This window comes from Prionailurus viverrinus, chromosome A3, assembly GCF_022837055.1.
Source record: "Prionailurus viverrinus isolate Anna chromosome A3, UM_Priviv_1.0, whole genome shotgun sequence".
Taxonomy (NCBI): Eukaryota; Metazoa; Chordata; class Mammalia; order Carnivora; family Felidae; genus Prionailurus; species Prionailurus viverrinus.
The window spans coordinates 57,754,445-57,773,286 of record NC_062563.1 but is presented as its reverse complement, the minus strand read 5'-3'; the positions used below and the strand labels follow the sequence as shown (position 1 = coordinate 57,773,286).

General features: G+C 38.7%; 1 protein-coding gene across 1 annotated transcript in view; it reads left to right on the top strand.

Annotated features, from left to right (window-relative positions):
• Nucleotides 1–18,200, top strand: part of SLC9A2 (solute carrier family 9 member A2) — a 100,571-nt gene extending 82,371 nt beyond the window's left edge. Inside the window, exons 8-12 of the mRNA XM_047854129.1 lie at nt 3,623–3,784; nt 11,360–11,456; nt 13,545–13,676; nt 15,187–15,277; nt 16,600–18,200. Coding sequence (XP_047710085.1) covers nt 3,623–3,784; nt 11,360–11,456; nt 13,545–13,676; nt 15,187–15,277; nt 16,600–16,970 — 853 coding nt within the window. The 3' untranslated portion in view covers nt 16,971–18,200. The remainder of the gene's footprint in view (nt 1–3,622; nt 3,785–11,359; nt 11,457–13,544; nt 13,677–15,186; nt 15,278–16,599) is intronic.
• Nucleotides 18,201–18,842: the final 642 nt, after the last annotated feature.

Below are 18,842 nucleotides of genomic sequence, written 5' to 3'. Positions count from 1 at the left end.
TAATGATGGTGAAAGGAAGAAAGCACCTAGGCGTGGCTTGGCAGAGAAATGAAAGGTGTGGAAATAAAGAAAAGAAAGTACATATTTCCTATGCTAAATAGATCAGATGTCATTGCCCTTGATGTTAATTCTTCTGTTGAAGAATTCTTCTCTACTGAAAAGCTAAAGTAATAATAAAAATAACAGAAGTTTAAAAAGAGGTGTTGCTGTGGGGCACCTGGGTGGCTCAGTTGGTTAAGAGTCCGACTCTTGATTTTGGCTTTGGTCCTCGTCTCACAGTTTGTGAGATCGAGCCCTGCACTGGGCTCTGCGCTAACGACACAGAGCCTGTTTGGGATTTCTCTGTCTCTGTCTCTGTCTCTCTCTTCCCCTACTTGCTCTCTCTCTCTTTCTCTCTCAAAATAAATAAATAAACGTTAAAAAAAATACAGTGAAAAGATGTGCTGCTGATGCCAGGAGTCCTGGCCTAATGGGCCTAACATGAAGTTGAGAATAAACGGAGAAAAAAGTTAGCTGTATGTTTAGTGTTGTGGCCCCAGTGGAAAGGATGGCTCTCTTTAATTATTCATAGCCCTCCAGTACAGAACAAAGGACTAGTACCAAGAATGTGGGTTCACATTGTTTCCTTTCATAGCACAGGTGTACCTATAAACCTCTTTGGGCTTATGGTGATCACTGTAATGCATTTCTTTCTTTCTCAACAAATATTTATTGCATGCTGTTTTGCTTACCTGTTGGCATAATAATGTTACATAATAAACTGCCCTGATATACAGCTGTCCAAACAACAGTCACATTATGAAAGCATATGAGTCACGCGTCTGAGAGTCCAGGATCTGGGGCTGCGCCGGGCTGATGCGGACAGGTCTTGCTAATGCTTCAGGGGGTTGGCTAGTTGTCAGCTCATCCTGGCTGGCCTTCTTGTATGTGACTGGAGTAACAGAGCTCTGCTTCGTGTGGCATTCACCTTTGTCCTGGGACTCATGAGTCACTCCATGAATGTCCTTCTCATGGTAATTGTGAAAACAAAAGAGATAAGCTTCAACATGCAAGTGCAAGCCAACAAGTCTGTTTTAAGCCTCTGCCCCAATCATCAATTAATTAATTATTTAATTAATTAAATAATTAAAGCCCACTGACCAGAGCAAGTAACGTTATTGGGGCCAGTGGCAGGAAACAGGACAGCACAGGTCACCTAGGCCGTGGCGGAAGGACATTGCCAAGTAATATGGCAGAGGGTGTAGATACAGGGAGGAATCGAGGCAAAAGATCTCTTCTACCATCCATACTTATAGTGTACCAGGCACTGTCCTAGGCACTGGTGATACAGGAAAAAGTGGAAAAAAACCAAAAACAAAAAGTCTCTGCCCATATATACCATTCTAGTGCTAGGGGACAGAAAGCAAGATAAATAAATTATATAGCATGTTAGAAAATGATAAATGGTATGGAGAGAAATCTATCTGGGAGGTAGAATGGGAAGTTAGGAGGGTGGGAGGGAGACGGCATGCATTTCTAATGGGATGGATGGGAAAGCCTTTTGGAAAAATGGCTCTTAAGGAAAGACTTAAAGGGGGGTCTGCAACTGTGGGGCAGGGGTGCTCCTGTGGAAGGAATAGTGGCTACCAAGCCCCACAGGTGGGAGTAGAACTGCCAGTTTCCAGGGAAGAAAGGACACCAGTGAGGCTGGATGTGAGAAGCACAGTGCTAAGAGGTACAGCTCCAAACTGTGTAGGGCCCCCAGGTCGCTGTACATTTACTCAAGAGAGATGCGGCGTTGTTGTATGGTTTGACTTACCGTTTTACCGGGTTCTCTCTGGCTTCTGTGTTGAGGGTAGTCTGGAGGAATGCAGTGGTGGAAGCAGGGAGCCCAACTGGGTGCCTGTTTCAAGAATCCACTGAGGGGGCGCCTGGGTGGCTCAGTCGTTAAGCGGCCGACTTCGGCCCAGGTCATGATCTCGGGGTCTGTGAGTTTGAGCCCCGCGTCGGGCTCTGTGCCTGGAGCCTGGAGCCTGTTTCAGATTCTGTGTCTCCCTCTCTCTGACCCTCCCCCGTTCATGCTTTGTCTCTCTCTGTCTCAAAAATAAATAAACGCTAAAAAAAAAATTAAAAAAGAATCCACTGAGAGGTGATGATGTCTTGTATCAGGGTGGATCCAAGAGATAGGAGGATAGAAGTGCCGAGGCATGGTGGGATTGTGTGTGTGTTCTGATGGTGGCACTAACAGAAATTTCTGGTAGAGTGGACATGGAGTATTAGTTTGCTAGAGTTGTTATAACAGAGTACCACACATTGGGTGGTTTAAACAGTAGAAATTTAATTTCTCACAGTTCTGGGGGCTAGAAGTCCAAGATCAAAGTTATCAGTAGATTTGGTTCTTTTTTTGGCTATAAGTAAAGCATCTGTTACAAGCCCCTCTCTTTGGCTTGTAGATGGCCGCCTTCTGCCTCTCTACATGGTCTTCTCTGTGTGTGTGTGTCTGTGTCCAAATTTCCTCTTACTATAGAGACACCAGTCATATTGGATTGAGACCTGACCTAATGACCTCATTTTAACTTAATCACTACTGTGAAGACCCTATCTCCAAAGACAGTCACATTCTGAGGTACTGGGGGTGAGGACTTCCACCTGTGAACTTTCAGGGGCCCACAATTCAGTCCATAACATGGAATGTCAGAGAAGCAGAAGAATCAAAATTGACTGGGTGGAGTGGTCATTAACTGAAATGGCGAGAACTATAGGAGAAGATGCATTCGGTCTGGGAAAGTCAAGTTGGAGAACTAGATATCCAAGTGCAGATGTTGAATAGGCAGCTGAATATTCATTTCTGGGATTTGGGGGTGAGGCTACAGCAGGATACAAATATGGGAGTCGCTGGCACAGAAATGCTATTAAAATCACGAGACTGGGCAAGATGGCTAGAGAGCAAGTGGAGGTAGAGAGGACTAAGATGGAACCCTGAGCACTCCTACATCAAGAGGCCAGAAAGAAGAAAAATACCCAACAAAAGAGACTGGGAAAGAGGTAGGACGGAGCCCAGGGGAATGTGACGTCCCAGAAAATGACCTATTAAGCAGGACAGGTCAGGAAATGTGAGTGCTAATAATTGGCCATTGGATTTATATTGTAGGGTCACCGATGACCTCAGTACAAGTAGCTTCAATGGAGTGCTGGGGACAAAAGCATAATTTGTGAATGTGCAAGAGAAAATCTGTGGAGAGGAATTGGAGATAGAAAGTATTAAAAATACTTTTGAGTAATATTGTTGAAAGCAGAAGCAGTGAAATAGCAATTGTTAAAAAAAATACATAGTTTACTCTGTTATTAGTAAATATTAGATACATGTATATCATGGCTGGATACAGCAGTGTCATTTATGTATACATATATATGCACATACATTGAGGTCTACACATAATATATATATATATATATATATATATATATATATATATATAACGATCAGATGAGCTAAACATTGCTACTGAGTTTTTCCCCAAGTATAGTAGAAATGATTTTATTGGTAAAAGCAGGCTTGTTGTTTTGTTGTTTTGTTGTTGTTGTTGTTGTTTTTGTCAGTTTAGTATTAATTACTTGAAGCTCTGATTTCCTTTATTTCCAGGTTTAAGAAGTTCGATGACAAATACCTGCGGAAGCTGTTGATTCGGGAAAACCAACCCAAGTCAAGCATCGTGTCTTTATATAAAAAGCTTGAAATAAAACATGCCATTGAGATGGCAGAGACGGGGATGATAAGTACTGTTCCTTCTTTTGCATCTCTGAAGTAAGTGCTGTTTTGCAAATAAAAGTTAGTATTCCTGTGTATGTCTTTATAGTTTTTGGAAAGCGGTAATAATAACAAATTTGACCTCTTCCTGGACACCTCACAGAAGAGTGAGATCCTGGTTAAAATGTGCAGCCTAGAAATGTGTGCCGTATGTCACATCATGTCACGTTATTTTAGAATTGACTGGTCAGCAAATACTTTGTCATGTTTAGGATGGGTATGCCTTTATTCTATCTTCTTAATGTAATTCAGTGCTTTTTAAAGGTGCCTCTTTAGCGAGCATTTTGAAATGGAATATCTTAAGGTGTGCTATTATAAATACGCATGTGGATATAGCTATTTCCTCATAGATTATTCATGCATCGTAGTTTAAGGCTTGCAAGGAACATTAGTGATCATACGGTATGATGGTTCTCAACCTAGGCTGCGTATTAAAAATATCTTAGGAGCATTTAAATGATACAAATGTCTGGGCCTCACCCACACCAATAAAACCAGGATCTGTGGTGTTAAGGCCCAGGTATAGGTATATTTATAAGTTCTTCAGATATTTCCAATATGCAGCCAGAATTGAGAGCCACTGACCTAGTCTATCTTCCTAATTTTAAAAATGAGGAAATGAAGACTCAGAATGGTAAAGTGACTTACCCAAAATTTTATAGCAAGTCCATAGCAGAGCAGTAAATTACTGCTCAGTTAACAAATGAGGTCATTTTGTCGTGTAAACATCAGTCCTTCCCTGCCACAAAAATAACAGAAATTACAGGTTCTGCTGATTTCTTCTTTCACCGATGAGCTTGAAGTGCATTTAAAGAACATGTCACGTAATTAGAATGCTATCAATGGGAGAGTTGAAATAAGACAAGGAAACTCCAAATTACACCCAACCATATTAACTAGGGTTTTTACTAAGACTGTACATCCCCTATTAAAATTATGGGAGTTTACCCAATCCAAAATAAAAAGAAATAGTGATCAAGAATGGCTTGGAGGTAAAGGCATTATATTGCACTAGGAACAGTAGTTGACTGAGCGCAGTGACTGATTTATAGTCCTCCGCTGCAGTAACTCACTATGTGACCTTAAGCTGGTCCATCTATTTCCTTGAGATTGAGTTTCTTCAAGTAGAAAATGGGGCTACACTTGATCTTTGTTTCCCTCTAGCTTTACAAATTAATGATCTTTCTTACTCACCATGCCTTTCACAGTGGTGGCAAAGGATAATTCAATTATTCAGCTTCACAAAGGAGAGCCATTATCTTTGCGATCACGAAGAAATCTTAGTTTTCCTCTCTGTGTATAGTTCATTTGGAAGCTGGTAGTAAGCAGAAGAAAGGCAAAGGCTTAAGGTTATGGAAGTAGGTAACAGAATTAATGGTCAGCTGCATGGCTGTGTAAATGAGTAGCATATTGACCATTCCACAGCTCCTGAAACATTTTCTTTAGAGAAAATGAAAAGCAGAAAGGGAGGTAATAAGGAACTGTGTTTCTGACAGTAATGGACTCAGTGTTGTAGTCCAAACCATCCTATGCAAACAACTAGAAAAAAAGCACAAAATGTATTTTTAAAACCTGCTGAAAAGCTGGAAAGCACCAGTGCAAAGAAGAATATCTTGGCCAAGAGTCAACAGAAAAGGGAAGTCCAAGAAGATGGAACGGGCATTTGGTGCCATTTTTTCCCCTGGATCACAGAGAAGTTATCTGAGAGTCTAAAAGGCTAAAACAGAATACAATTGGAATTCAGTACCTACTAAGAAGGAGGGGTTCTTGTACCCAGCTTATAGGCTATTACTTCCAAATTCTACCCTTTAACCCTCAAGGGAAAGAAGTCTAGCCTAGAATTCTCTCAATCCGTGATTGTTTAAATCATCTGAAATTGGTAATTACTCCTATCCCAGCTGCTTGAGAGAAATAAACTTAAATCTTCTCCAGAGGAAAATAAGATTATAAAGAGTCTTAAACTACTTCCATGATTTTTCCTATATCGTGTCTATCAACCAATCCAAAGCATAAGAGTAGACAAGGAAGTGAGATACTGAAAACACTGAGAAAAAGATAAAACAAAAACAGGGAGTAGTAACAGACATAAAGGGGATTCACATAATTAAGTTATCAGGCAGGGACTTTAAAATAAAAATAATAGTATGTGTAAGGAAAGAAAATGGCATTGATGCTTTTGACATTGTTGTGGGGGATGATAGAAATAGAAAAGATCTAAGTGGAATATTTGAGCTAAAACTAAAATAATTAAATTTAGGATCTCATTTGATAGTGTAAAGGCAGATTAGATACAGCTATCGAGAGAATCGACTGATTATAATGTAAGACAGAAGGAATAACCAGAGTGAAGCAGAGAGCTGGTGCGGTGGGGCGGGGGTGGGAGGGGAGCATGGGAAATGCTGAAAATAAAGTAAGAAATATATGGGATTATGTGAAAGTTCCAGGAGAAAATGAGAGAGAAATTAGTAGGAGTAGTATTTTAACAGTTAATTACTGAGCATTTCCCAGAGAGATAAAAGACAAACCCCAAGCAGATTAGATAAGAAAAATACCAAATGCAGGTACATGCTAACAAAACTGCTAAAAGTCAAAGACACAGAGAGAATTTTAAATATGATCAGCGGGAAAAAGAGACCTGTTTTCTTCAAGTAAAAAAGAAATGCTGACAACTGATTTTTCAACAAAATTCTGAAAGCAAGCAACTGATAATCTATAGAGTTCCATATCCTGCTAAAATATTCTTCACAAAAAGGAGAATGAAAACATTTTCAGACAATTAAAAATCATCATACTAAATTGAATGATAAAAAATTTCAGGCAGAAGAAAAAAAAAATTCAGAAGGGTAAGACAGAAGGGTAAGAGTCTCCATAGAGAGAAGGGTTGGAGATTAAGGAAGGAATTAAAACAATGGAAATGAGTACTTGTAATAGCTAAATGAATATCAGTTGCATAAAGTAATAATGTCTGTGTGGTTTTGAATGTAAGCAGAATTAAAATGAACAACAAATACAGTTTATATATTGGGAGGGAGGTAAATGTTGTTAATTGTGTTTTGATAACCTTGTGTTGTCCAGAAAATAGTAAAAATTATTTTGGATTTTAATAAGTCAGTGATTAATGTTGTAATCCCAGGTGACCACCAAAAAAAAAAAAAAAAAGTAAAAGAACATAAAAGCCAACCTAACTACAGAAATAAAAGAGCAAAATAAAATAAAATTTTAAAAGGCAGCAAAGTAGAAAAAACAACTATAGACGAGGTAGAACAAATAGAACGCGAATACTAAGATGATAGTCTTGAACCCAAAGGTAATTACATTAAATACAAACATTCCATTTGAAAGGATGGATGATCAAAATGGATAAAAATATACAACTCACTAAATGTTGCTTATAAGAGATAGCACTTCTAGCTAAAAGTACAGACCGATTGCAAGTGAAAGGTTGATAAAAAGGTATTTTGTTAAAGCACCTAAACAAAAGAAAGTTTGTATAATTATATTATTACCATAAAATGTAAACATTACATTCTGCATAACAGAACCACAAGTAGAAATACACAAATTCATAATCATAGTGGATAACTGTATTGCTCTTCTCCTAGAAAATGATAGAATAAGCAGACAGACTTTCAACAGGGATATAGAAGATTTCAATAACATAATAAATAATCAAGTCTTAAAAAGTTTCATATAGGGTATGTTCCCTTACCGGGCGGAATCAGAACCAAAATAAAATATAAAACAGCATAAAAAGTAGAATATCCCTGTAGTTAGAAGTTAAATAAAAATTGGATCTAGTAAGAAATTATGCTATAAATCAGAAAATACTTTGAAAAACAGGATGTATGAAAACTTGTATAAAGCATTTTTAGAGGAAAATTTTTTTAACCTTTAATGAAAATGTTAGAAATACAGTTAATAGGCAAAAAAAAAACCACAAAAAAAACCCAAAAAAAAAACCAAAAACAAAAACAAAAAAACAACAAATTTAGGCTGAAAATCAATAAATCATACTAGGAAATTAGAAAAAAGAAATGACAAATTAAACCCATAAAAGAACAGAGAATTTGAATAGTACTGTAAATACTAAAGAAATAAATCTGTACTTGAAATTGTTTCTACAAAGTAAACCCCAAGACCATTTGGCTTTATTTGTAATTCTACAAAATATTTAAGGAGAAAATAAAACCAATCTTCCACAGACTTCTTCAGTAAGTAAGGAAAAATGGAAAGCTTCCCAAATTGCCATATGGGACTAGCATAATTTTGATACTAAACCTGACAAAGACACTTATAAGAAAGGAAAATTATAATAAACCTGTAAAAATTCTAAACATAATATTGGCAAACCAAATCCGGAGATCTATAAAAAAGATACACATCACAATAATTTTGGTTTATTCTAGGAATGTAAGTATGATTTAAGAGTCAAAATCAATCCATTATTTACCACTTTTACTGAATAAAGGAGAAAAATCAAGGGTTATTATCTATCTGTAATAGAGGCCCAGAAATTATATGATGAAATTCAATATCCTTTATTTTTTTTTAATATTTAAGTAGACTAACAATAGAAGAAATCCTTTCTCAAGCTAATAAAGTTTGTTCACGAAAAATCTATGGCAAATACGATTTTTAATGTTGAAATGTTGAAAGATTTATCCTGAGATCAAGAACAAGGATGCCTATTATTACTATTTCTATGAATATTGTACCAATGGTAGGCAAGAAAAAATGTAAAAGTTAAGGATAGGAAAAGAAGTAGAACTGTCACTATTCCCAAACAGCTGGATTGTTTTCAGAGAAAATCCAAAAGAACCTACAGAAAAGTAATTAGACATAATAAGGTAATTTATCTAGGTTTCTTAATACATGGTAAAAAAAAAAATCAGTGGTGGCTTTATAAGTATCAACAAATAGAAGATGACACTTTAAAAAAGGCTTAATTTAGAATGGTATCATGAAACATTCATATACATCAATGTCAAACATCAAAATGAAATTTAGAGAATATGTGTGAGACCTCTCTGCAGAAAGTCCAAACCAAATAAAGACTATATTAGTAAAAAGAAAGACTCAATATTATAAGACTATCAGCTCTTCTCAAATTGATCTGTGGACTCAAAGCAATTTCATTCAAAATCCCAGTGTGTAATTAGACAGTCTGGTCCTAACATTTCTGTGGAAACATAAAGGGCCCAAATTAACCAAGACAAAATTGTCTTTAACATGAAAGAACAAATTTGGAGGATTTATACTATCAGGTAGCAAAACTGTAAAACTCCTATGATTGAGACAATGTGATTACTGGGTAAGGATAAAAGAACAAATAGACCAGCGGAACAAAGTAAGAGTTTGGAATAGACCCATTTTCATAGAAGCATTGTTTGTCATATCCAAAAGTTGGAAATAAACCAAATGCCCATCAATATGGGTAGATTGTGCTATATTCATGTAATGGGATATTGCACAGTGAATAAAATGAACCAACAATAGCTACATGCAATAACACAGTTGAATCTCCAACATATAACGCTAAGCAAAAGAGGCTAAATTTAAAAGACTACCTATTATAAAAAATAAAATAAAAATAAAAAACTACCTATTGTATTTAAAAGACTCCATTTATATAGAGTTCAAATTCAGGCAAAAGTATTCTGTGAATTCCAAAGTTAGGATTGTGGTTGTTTTTGTCAAAGAGGGAAGGAAGTAGTGATTGTTGGGGGCGTGTAATAGTGATTTCTGGGGTTCTAGGTCACGTTCTGTTTTTTGACTTGAGTAGCGGTTGTACAAGTACACTTGCTTTATGGTAGTTCATTGAGCTGTGCATGTAAGATTCCTGTACTTTTTGTTTTTGTATTACATTCCAGTAGATATACTTTGGGTATAAACAAGGGAGGTAGTTGGGCACTTACCACTAGAGTTATACAAACATATGTTGGATAAAACTTGGTGGGAACATTGTACAAGAAAATCAGACACCCAAAAGATTGTTACCTCTTGACTATATTTGTCCTTCTCAAGTCCTGTGAATTAACTTTGCTGATCAAACTCCTGATTAGATACCTGGACAGCTGTCTAAACAACAATGCTTTAGTCTAAGAAGATGCTTCTTAAAAACTCAAGAACAATTGAGGTTGAGGCAAAATTGAATCATTTATATCTAGAGAAGTCTGTCCTGCTGAAGCCTTAAATATCTGTATCTGTTCCTTTGCTTTTCTCCAGTACCAATGGGCATAGGTAATTAATATTATGGCTGATTTTCAGTAACAGCAAGTTTGCATTTAAAAAAAAATAAATAAAGGAACTATGCCTTCAGTTGGTGTGTCCTTAGCCCGTCTTCTATAAGACCTGGATTTATGTATATTAACTTTCTCAGCTTTATTCTCTTAGTTTATCTTCTTAGCTATGTATTTTATTTTACTGTATATTTTTGTAGGCCCTCTCAAAGTCTTTTTGAAGGCAGTAGAATAAAACTGTGAAAATACGGTTGGTTCTCATTGTTGGCAGTAGTCATGTCTTGTAAAATTGCCATAAGCGCTGATTTGCCCATACTGAACAGTTGCTCCTAGGGGAAATACAGGCTTAGGTTCTTGTGAGCTTCTGGTCACAACATTTTCATCAACTGATGATATATAACCTCGTTTTATGTACGTTTCTATTTGAAGACTCCTTATTTCATATATATTACTATTTCATTAACATTCCTCTCACGGCCAGCAGCATTGTACTCATGCCTGAACAAAGCTTACCGAACATGACTTTTCTCTAGAAGGCACATCACAGCTTTCTTTTGTTTAGGAAAATTGGACAGCACTTCAGATCCATGCTTGGGGGCCATTTTAAACAGTGAAGTCACCAAAAGAAAGCACAAAAATGTGAAAAATGTGTCATTAAATAGACCACAAAAAGGACATTTGTTTACAGTACAAGACCTGAACCAAGAAGGCAGAGTGTTGCCCTGTTTAGCCTTATCCAGGAACCTGTGTGTTGGGGCACTCATATTTTCCCCCCACTTTGCACATGTCTGTGAAAAAGTGCCAGGAGTACTGATACTGTGTTTACAAGTAAATTTTAGCAAGTAGGTTACTTTACAAATACGAAATCCTTGAATAATTATGATTGACTGTATATGCATCCATATTATAAGTGGTGTCTTTGCAAATATTTATAATGATGTGTTTAAAGGACTAAGCCCTAATAGTAAAATGTAGCTAATTAAGTTTCTGTTGGAAAAAAATCAATCATGTATTACCTTATTTATGGAGTATTAGAAATACTAAAGTGAGACCATTATAAGCTACTATAGTTTTTCTTCCTTAAAATAATAATTGTATGGAAAAAAATAATTGCATGAACAGACTGTGAAAACTTGTGCATGATTGAACTTGTTTTGAATAATTTTGATGCTGAACAGTTTTAGAATTTTGAGTTATCTTAAAATACTGAATAATCCCTAAGCATTATTCTTTAAGCTAAGATTCTACTTAGATGATATTCTATCTCAAAAAAAATTGATGATTCCAACATTTGTCCAATAGTAAAATATATTCTTCTTCTAAACTTTCACAGTGATTGTCGTGAAGAGAAAATAAGGAAGCTCACACCTGGTGAAATGGATGAAATCCGAGAAATATTATCCAGAAATCTCTATCAAATCCGACAGCGAGTGAGAATAATTTATTTAGCCAAGCCTTTCCTTGCCTTTGGCTGAGAATATGCCTTCTGATTTCACACTACCCAGTTGTAGCGGATATTGCCCTACGATTATGCCAGCCTTTTGCGAGTCCCACACCAGACAACTTCTCTTCTCTGGGTCCTATCTTGTTAGGGTGCCATTCCTTCCCAGACACCAGTGGGAAAAGCTTGGAGTCCCCTGGGAGTTCTGCTACTCTGGATTTGGAGATAAAAGAATATGTTTTAACTAATTGTGAAAAAAGAAATTGATGGCTCTCTTCTGATTTTTTTTTCTTAAGAGAGAGATTGACAGTGCGTGTGGGGAAGGGGCAGAGGGAGAAGAAGAGAGAGAATCTTAAGCGGGCTCCACGCTCAGCACGGAACCTGACACAGGGCTTGATCTCACAACCATGAGATCATGACTTGAACCCAAATCGAGAGTCAGACGCTTAACCGACTGGGCCACCCAGGCATTAATTTTTTTGGTGAAATAGCTTTATAGCTTGTAGAAAACTTACAGCTTTAAGAAAACTTATCCAAATTCGTTTAATCTTCCTTGTTATTCATAAAGTGCTATAGTTTCTTCCTTTAATGTATCTCCCGAATCACTTCTTTCACAGCCGTCCCATTGTTAACACCTCATTCTAACAGTTGGCTAATAATTTAGCTAACATTTCGAGAGTGCATACAATTTGCCGTGCCCCATTTCGGCAGGTATTAACTCATTTCTCCAAGTGGGGTGACTGTTGTTTCCATTCTGTAGATGAATAAATTAAGGTACAGTGAGGCGAGGTGGCACACAGATCACATCGCTTGTCAGGAGCCTTCCTCACCCATGTTGGGGTCATTTCTGCACTTTTTCAGCTGGTCTTCCCCAAAGCAGTCCCCATTCCATCCTGCATTACTATGGCTCCTCCTTTTCCCCTAAAGCACCTTTTAAGCAGCCTTCCCCTGTTTGAATTGAAACAAAACCACAGCTGTGGCTTACAGGCTAAACTATTCTCTCAGTATTTGGGATCTCTAATTCCAAGTTCTACAGTGTCTGACCTTACACCTCCTTGCCCTCCCCAAGCCCCCAGGTTCTGTCTTCCTTCCTTGGACTCTGTTCCTCTCTTCTCTGTCTCCACTTGGAATGTCCCACTGGTTCCTGTCAGGAGATCCACATCAGGATGTTTAAGGATTCCTCAACAGCCTCCGTATTATTCCCAGCCCTGTCTTCAAGTGGGGTAGCCCTAGGAGCTGATAACGTACCACATAGTTTTAGCACTTAATTTCACAATTTTGTATTACTTTGTTAGCCTTTGATGTCCAGCCAGCCAGTAATTTTCTCAAGGCAGGACTTGAGCCTTGTTCTCTATGAGTTTTGCATATTTCTTCAAGATTTAATATTTAATAGTTCGGGACACAGGGATATTCCCAAGAAGAATATATTGAGACACCAGAAAATGAACTCCATCGCTAATTATGGTTTATTTTAGGAAACTTAGAAAACTAACAATGTGTGCCATGTCCAGCCCTGGTTTAGAAATTTTACTGCTTCAAATACTGGCACATGGTTATTGCCGGTGATAGCCCCCAGCCTTTTCAGTTTGACCACCCAGTTGTAAAAGTGTTCTTAAGTTTAATCACAAGGACATGGCACCACCAAGTGGCTCAAAGTGGTTTGTTTTTATACCAGTAATTCCTGTTCAATAGAGAATTTATTAAGATGAATTGTATCATTTTCTCCAGCTACTAATGAGGGCTAAAAACATATAAAGCACTTCAAGGTGGACAGAGGCATTTGATGAGTTCCATCATTTTTCTGATTTATGAAGATCACACTTTTGAATGAAAGATATTTTATTCACACACTTTTATTAGAAAACAAGTGCTTTCAAAATTTGAACGAATGTTAACTTTTTTATGAGTGCTAACAACTTTTATGCTTTTTATTCATTTATTTTTCTGCTCTGCACATTAGTTAAGTGCCTCGCTGAGGTGCAAAGCCAAAGAAACACAGCAAAGTTTTGGAATTTCTGGGGCAGCAGTCAGGCTTTGTTTGTTTGTTGTTGGTAAAATGTCTCTTTTTTCATTTCAGACTTTGTCCTACAACAGACACAATCTGACGGCTGACACAAGTGAGCGACAAGCCAAGGAAATTCTGATCCGACGAAGGCACAGTTTGCGAGAAAGCATCCGGAAAGACAGCAGCTTGAACCAGGAGCACAGGGTAACTGGCGTTTGTTACCATTTGTCTGGGAGGAGGGAAGCTTCCCAGAGCAGAGCCAGCCGCCAGTCTGGAGGGTCTACTGACAGAATGGCTGCTGAGGGTTGATTCACAGGAATTCTGAGATGGAGTTAATGGTAAAGTCTTTCTAGATATTTCTGGAACACCTATTATGTTCCGGGCACTGTTCTAGGCACTTGAAATATGTTGGTGAACGAAACTGACCAAGCAAGATACCTTCGCTTGTAGAATTCCTATTCTAGTGAGGAGAAGGCAGCCAGCAATGGAATAAATTATCTGTTATGTTAGAGGGCAGTGAGTGCTATGGGGAAAAAAAAAAACAAAAACAAACAAAAAAACAATGCTGAGGAAGGAGATTGGGAGCACAGAAAGGGTCAGTTAAGTTGCAGATTTAAACAGCATGGCTGGACCAAGCTTCATTTGGAAAAGTCCTATCTGATATCTCCAGGGAGAGGTTGCAGCCCAAAGATGGGCAAGTGGCACGTGCTGGAACTGCAAGGTCACAGCCGCTGGGGGGACGTGAGTGTTCACCTTTGCCCTTGGTGGAGGGCATTGTCAATAGATAAGGAAAGCCATTTTTAAATGACATTATGATTGATTGATTTAACGTAGCAGACGTTATATCTTACCACTCTGACACACAAGGTTGCATTAATTTTAGGATTGCATTTCATTTTTTAATAATATTCTGTATTGGGTCGTCAGAGACCAAAATGGTAATGTGTGAACAAGATAATTATCTTTTTTTAATGTGTAAAATGTGGCAGCATCGATGAAAAGTTAAGGAAAGTAGGATTGTGGCATTTGAATTGTCAGCAAATTAGCTATACTAATAACTTTTTGTTCTATCATTTTCAAGACTTACTAAAGTAATTAAAACTCAAGTAAGCTACATTTTTCATATATTTTCTTCCCACACATATAGGTTCTACATATTTTTAAAGTTTATTTATTTACTTTGAGAGTGAGAAAGTGCAAGCGGGGAAGGGGGGGTGAGAGAGAGAGAGAGAGAGAATGAATATGAATGAGAGAATCCCAAGCAGGCTCCCAGCGTGGAGCCTGACACGGGGCTGGGTCCCACAACCCTGGGATCATGACCTGAGCTGAAATCAGGAGTCAGACACTTAACTGACTGAGCCACCCAGGTGCCTTGTTTCTACATATCTTTTGTATATTCTTATACATAGGTGTTTCCTTAGCTTTTCTTTAAAAAGACTCAGTAGTTTGCACATCTTATTGTTAATGGTCCTATTTTATTTTCATTTTCCTTAATACTGATTTCTATTACATCTTAGAAGAGATTTGGTTATTTTAAGTAAAATAATTATTGCTGGGAGCTTTATTCCCTATGCCCCCAGCCCCTCACAAGTAATTTTGGAGTAGAAAAGTACAATTTTAATTTTTAACACCAGGGTTTGCCCTAAGAATTTAAACTTCTAATATACAATAAATGACATCTGCGTAATCTAAACATTTTCTGTGTTTCTCACAGGCGTCCACTTCAGCCTCTCGATATTTATCCTTACCAAAAAATACAAAGCTTCCAGAAAAGCTACAAAAGAAAAAGAATATTTCTAACACAGGTAATGAACTCAGTTGGAGCAGAGTCATGTTACTAATGTTCGCAAAATAGAGAAAATTTCCCATTCTTCTTCTTCATTAAGGACAATCTGTTTAATGGTTTGCAAACCTCAAATAATAATATGGTGACTTATTATTAGCATTGTAAGGTTTTTGGATGGAGTTCTGTGTACGTTATAAATAATTTAGCCAATGATTTTCCATAATGATTCCATTTGATACAGCACGAGCCACTATTGCCACCTGTGGTAGTGAACAGGTAAATAGAGAGTTGTGAATGTGCGAAGGAGTGTTTAAATTTTTACAACCTGCATATATTTTCATAAGGTCAACCATAAATTTTACTTCTGCCTGTAATCACGAGTCTAATATCTCTTTATTTAATGATAATCTTTGGGTGGACACCCAGCCATTTTCTGTGAACCCCAGAAGAAATATATTAAGATACCATGTTATTAGAATGTGGGATATAACCCTACCACACCCTTTATTTTTGCTTATTTACTTAATTAACCAAGAAGAGGAAATTCTAATGCTGGCTGGTGGTGATGATCAGTGAGATGAGACCTGAGAAGAGAGGCCAGGCAGCACTGAATATGTAGAGCAGTGGGCCACGTCCACTAAGACCGGGTCTTAGGGTCCCAAGAATCTCAGCTCCTGGGTGAGCTCCCCGTCAGCTCTTCTACCCACAGTTCTCTAGGACCTGAATTTTGACACCAGCTCATTCTGATCGTGTGTCTTCCCACTGTTTGTAAACGGCACATGGGTGTTTTGGCCCTTTTATGAAACTGCACAGGAGATAAAGAAGGCTGTCTCTGAGATTCCAGATCAAGACAAGAATTTTCCAAATAGCAGCCAATTGCCAATCTGCTTTCTATGTGCCAGACACGTAGCTGAGCCATTCTGGGATCGTTCTGATGGGGCAGGTGGGAACACAGCTGCTGTTGCCAGATAGTCGCACTGTGACACCCACATGCACTGATTAATAATATCTCTTGAAGCTCGGTTACTTCACCTGCCGAATGGGCACTTGTGAGGATTAAATGGGTTAATGCATTTCCAAGTGCTTAGGACACTTGCCTGGCGCACAGTAAGCTCTTCGGCGTTAGTGTGGACAGTCAACATTAACGCCCACAGAGGTTATGTATCATGCCCAGGTCTGTGGGCTAGAGGTAGCGAGCCCTCGGACCTCCCCTGCCCAAACCGTGCCTGAGGTGCCTGAGGGCACCGCAAATGCTGGACCCACTGTTGCATTGCTGAGTCACTTAAAATTCCTTCCCTCTGAAATGCTTGCCCATGTTGTCCTTCTTTTGCTCTGTGGTAGGTGGCAATAGCAGTGACTCGGACACAGATGTTGGGACTACCGTCCTCAATTTGCAGCCCCGAGCAAGGGGCTTCTTGCCAGAACAGTTCTCAAAGAAAGCCCCACAGCCCTATAAAATGGAATGGAAGAACGAGGTAGACGTCGATTCCGGACAGGGCCAGCCTTGTAACCCCCCAGCACCCCCCAGCAAAGAGGGGGGCACCCAGACCCCAGGCATGCTACGGCAGCCCCTTCTCTCCAAAGGCCAGTTTGGCTCAGTGCGGGAAGACAGTGTGACCGGAGGCGTCTGCCCCAAGCCACCACCCAGGCTGGTCCGGAGGGCATCGGAACCCGGCAGCCGGAAAGCCCGATTTGGAAGTGAGAAGCCTTGATGGAAATGGCCAAAGCAGACCTGGAGTGACTGACCCAGCACAGCTGGGGGTTGTCACTCTGAAACATGACACAGAAGTGGAATCCATTTAATGCCCTCTATGCATCTCAATACTTCTTTGGGTAGCAGAGTCATGCCATTGACTTACAGGATGAATGCTCATCCCAAGAAGAGGAATATCAAAGAAGAAAGTCCCATAAAATGCCTTTTATGACTTCTTGCTAGCAGTTGTATTCCTTACAAGCCTAAAGAAAAAAAAAAGTGTGCCTTTATTGAACTTGAATGACAGAACTTGAAATTTTTAACACACCCTTGTTGGTGAAAATTTTAATATATACATGTATGCCTCAAGTTTTATTTATGAAAACATATGTATATCTGTAATCAGTTTTTAAATGAAGGGCGTTAAACATACTCAACATCTTTCTGGGGTGTAAAAGGCGGTGCCCGGAGGATGGTGGGCCATTTGTTCAGAGTCAAGGTGTTTTGCCATCCTGAGCTGATGACCAGTTGGTACAGGAAGAGCACAGCATGGAGCAGACCATGCTCCATGAACTCAGACCAGGGAGACAACCAGAACATCTAGGCATATGAGGTGGCCTGGCTCCCAGAGCGCGGATTCCCATGAAACAATGAGTCAGCAGGACTTACTGTGTTCCTCATTCTGTATGTTTGGGGGTGACATAGGTTCCATCTCTCATTTGTGTTTGGCGCAGACAGGCTGTGTGGGTGACGCAACATATGACAGACTTGGTGGCAGCTTTTGATGAAGTTCCAGCGTGCAGGCCTCATGTTGAATGTGGGGGAGATAAAGCAGCACCTGCTTACACCTTGTGGGCAGGTTTTATATTGTGCAATACTGGGAAGAGGATACAGGAGATTCCCTTTCATGCCCATCTAGGACTACCTGCTTCAGAATTTTCTGTCGAATGTTCTAGAACTTTGAGCCTCCAAGCAGTTTATTCAAACAGTATTCCAATATTTAGCAAATTGGTGAGAATTCAGGTCTTGAAATATATTCAGGAAGCACTTTGGAGAATGTAGTGGGTTTTTTTTGTTTTTTTGTTTGTTTTTTTTTTGCACTAGTGTGTAATCTGTTACCTCCGGCCCCTCAATAAAGTAGTGACTCAAATTCTTCGTATAAAAATGGATTCTCCTCAGCTGAGTACTTTTTAAAAGTACAGCAGAAAGACAAGAAGTGGAATATAATCATTAAAGATTAATATTTGAATTTCTGTCTCTTAAACTGTAGATTTTATTGCCGTCTTGGTTTTTTGGTTTTTGTTTTTTTTTCTTTCCTGAAAAACTCCTTTTTAAAACGTGACTAGAACAAGACTCTAAATGTCTGGGTTTAGATACAAACCCGGCCACACATTTTGTCCCCTGGGTGCACATTGGAGATGCAGCAGAGGACACAAGGGACCACGGTATTGTTGGTGGAAAAACATGAATAAATTAAACGAAGACTCAGTACTCAGAAATCCTCAGCAACACTTCTCCCACCCCCTTCCTTCCTCCCCATTGACATGGAGAAATGAATCTTCCACCCTTTCTCGCGTGTTCTACAGTCTTGGAATACTGCTAGATTGCTGGGCGTGAGGCGGAGGGAGAGATAAGGACACGGGGTACAAGTTCATCAAGAGCACCATTTCCTTCCCAACCTCTTCCACGTTGGCCAGTGGAAAGTGGCACAGCCACAATTTGGAAACTGTAGGCTGAGGACTCTGTGCCAAATATCTTAATTTTAAGCAAAAATATTTATATAAAAATACATATATTTCATCTGCAGAAAAGAAATTAAAACTGACTTTTAGAATTTTACTATAGGAATATGATTCATGAAGAGATGGGATGAATATTTTTGAGAATGTCC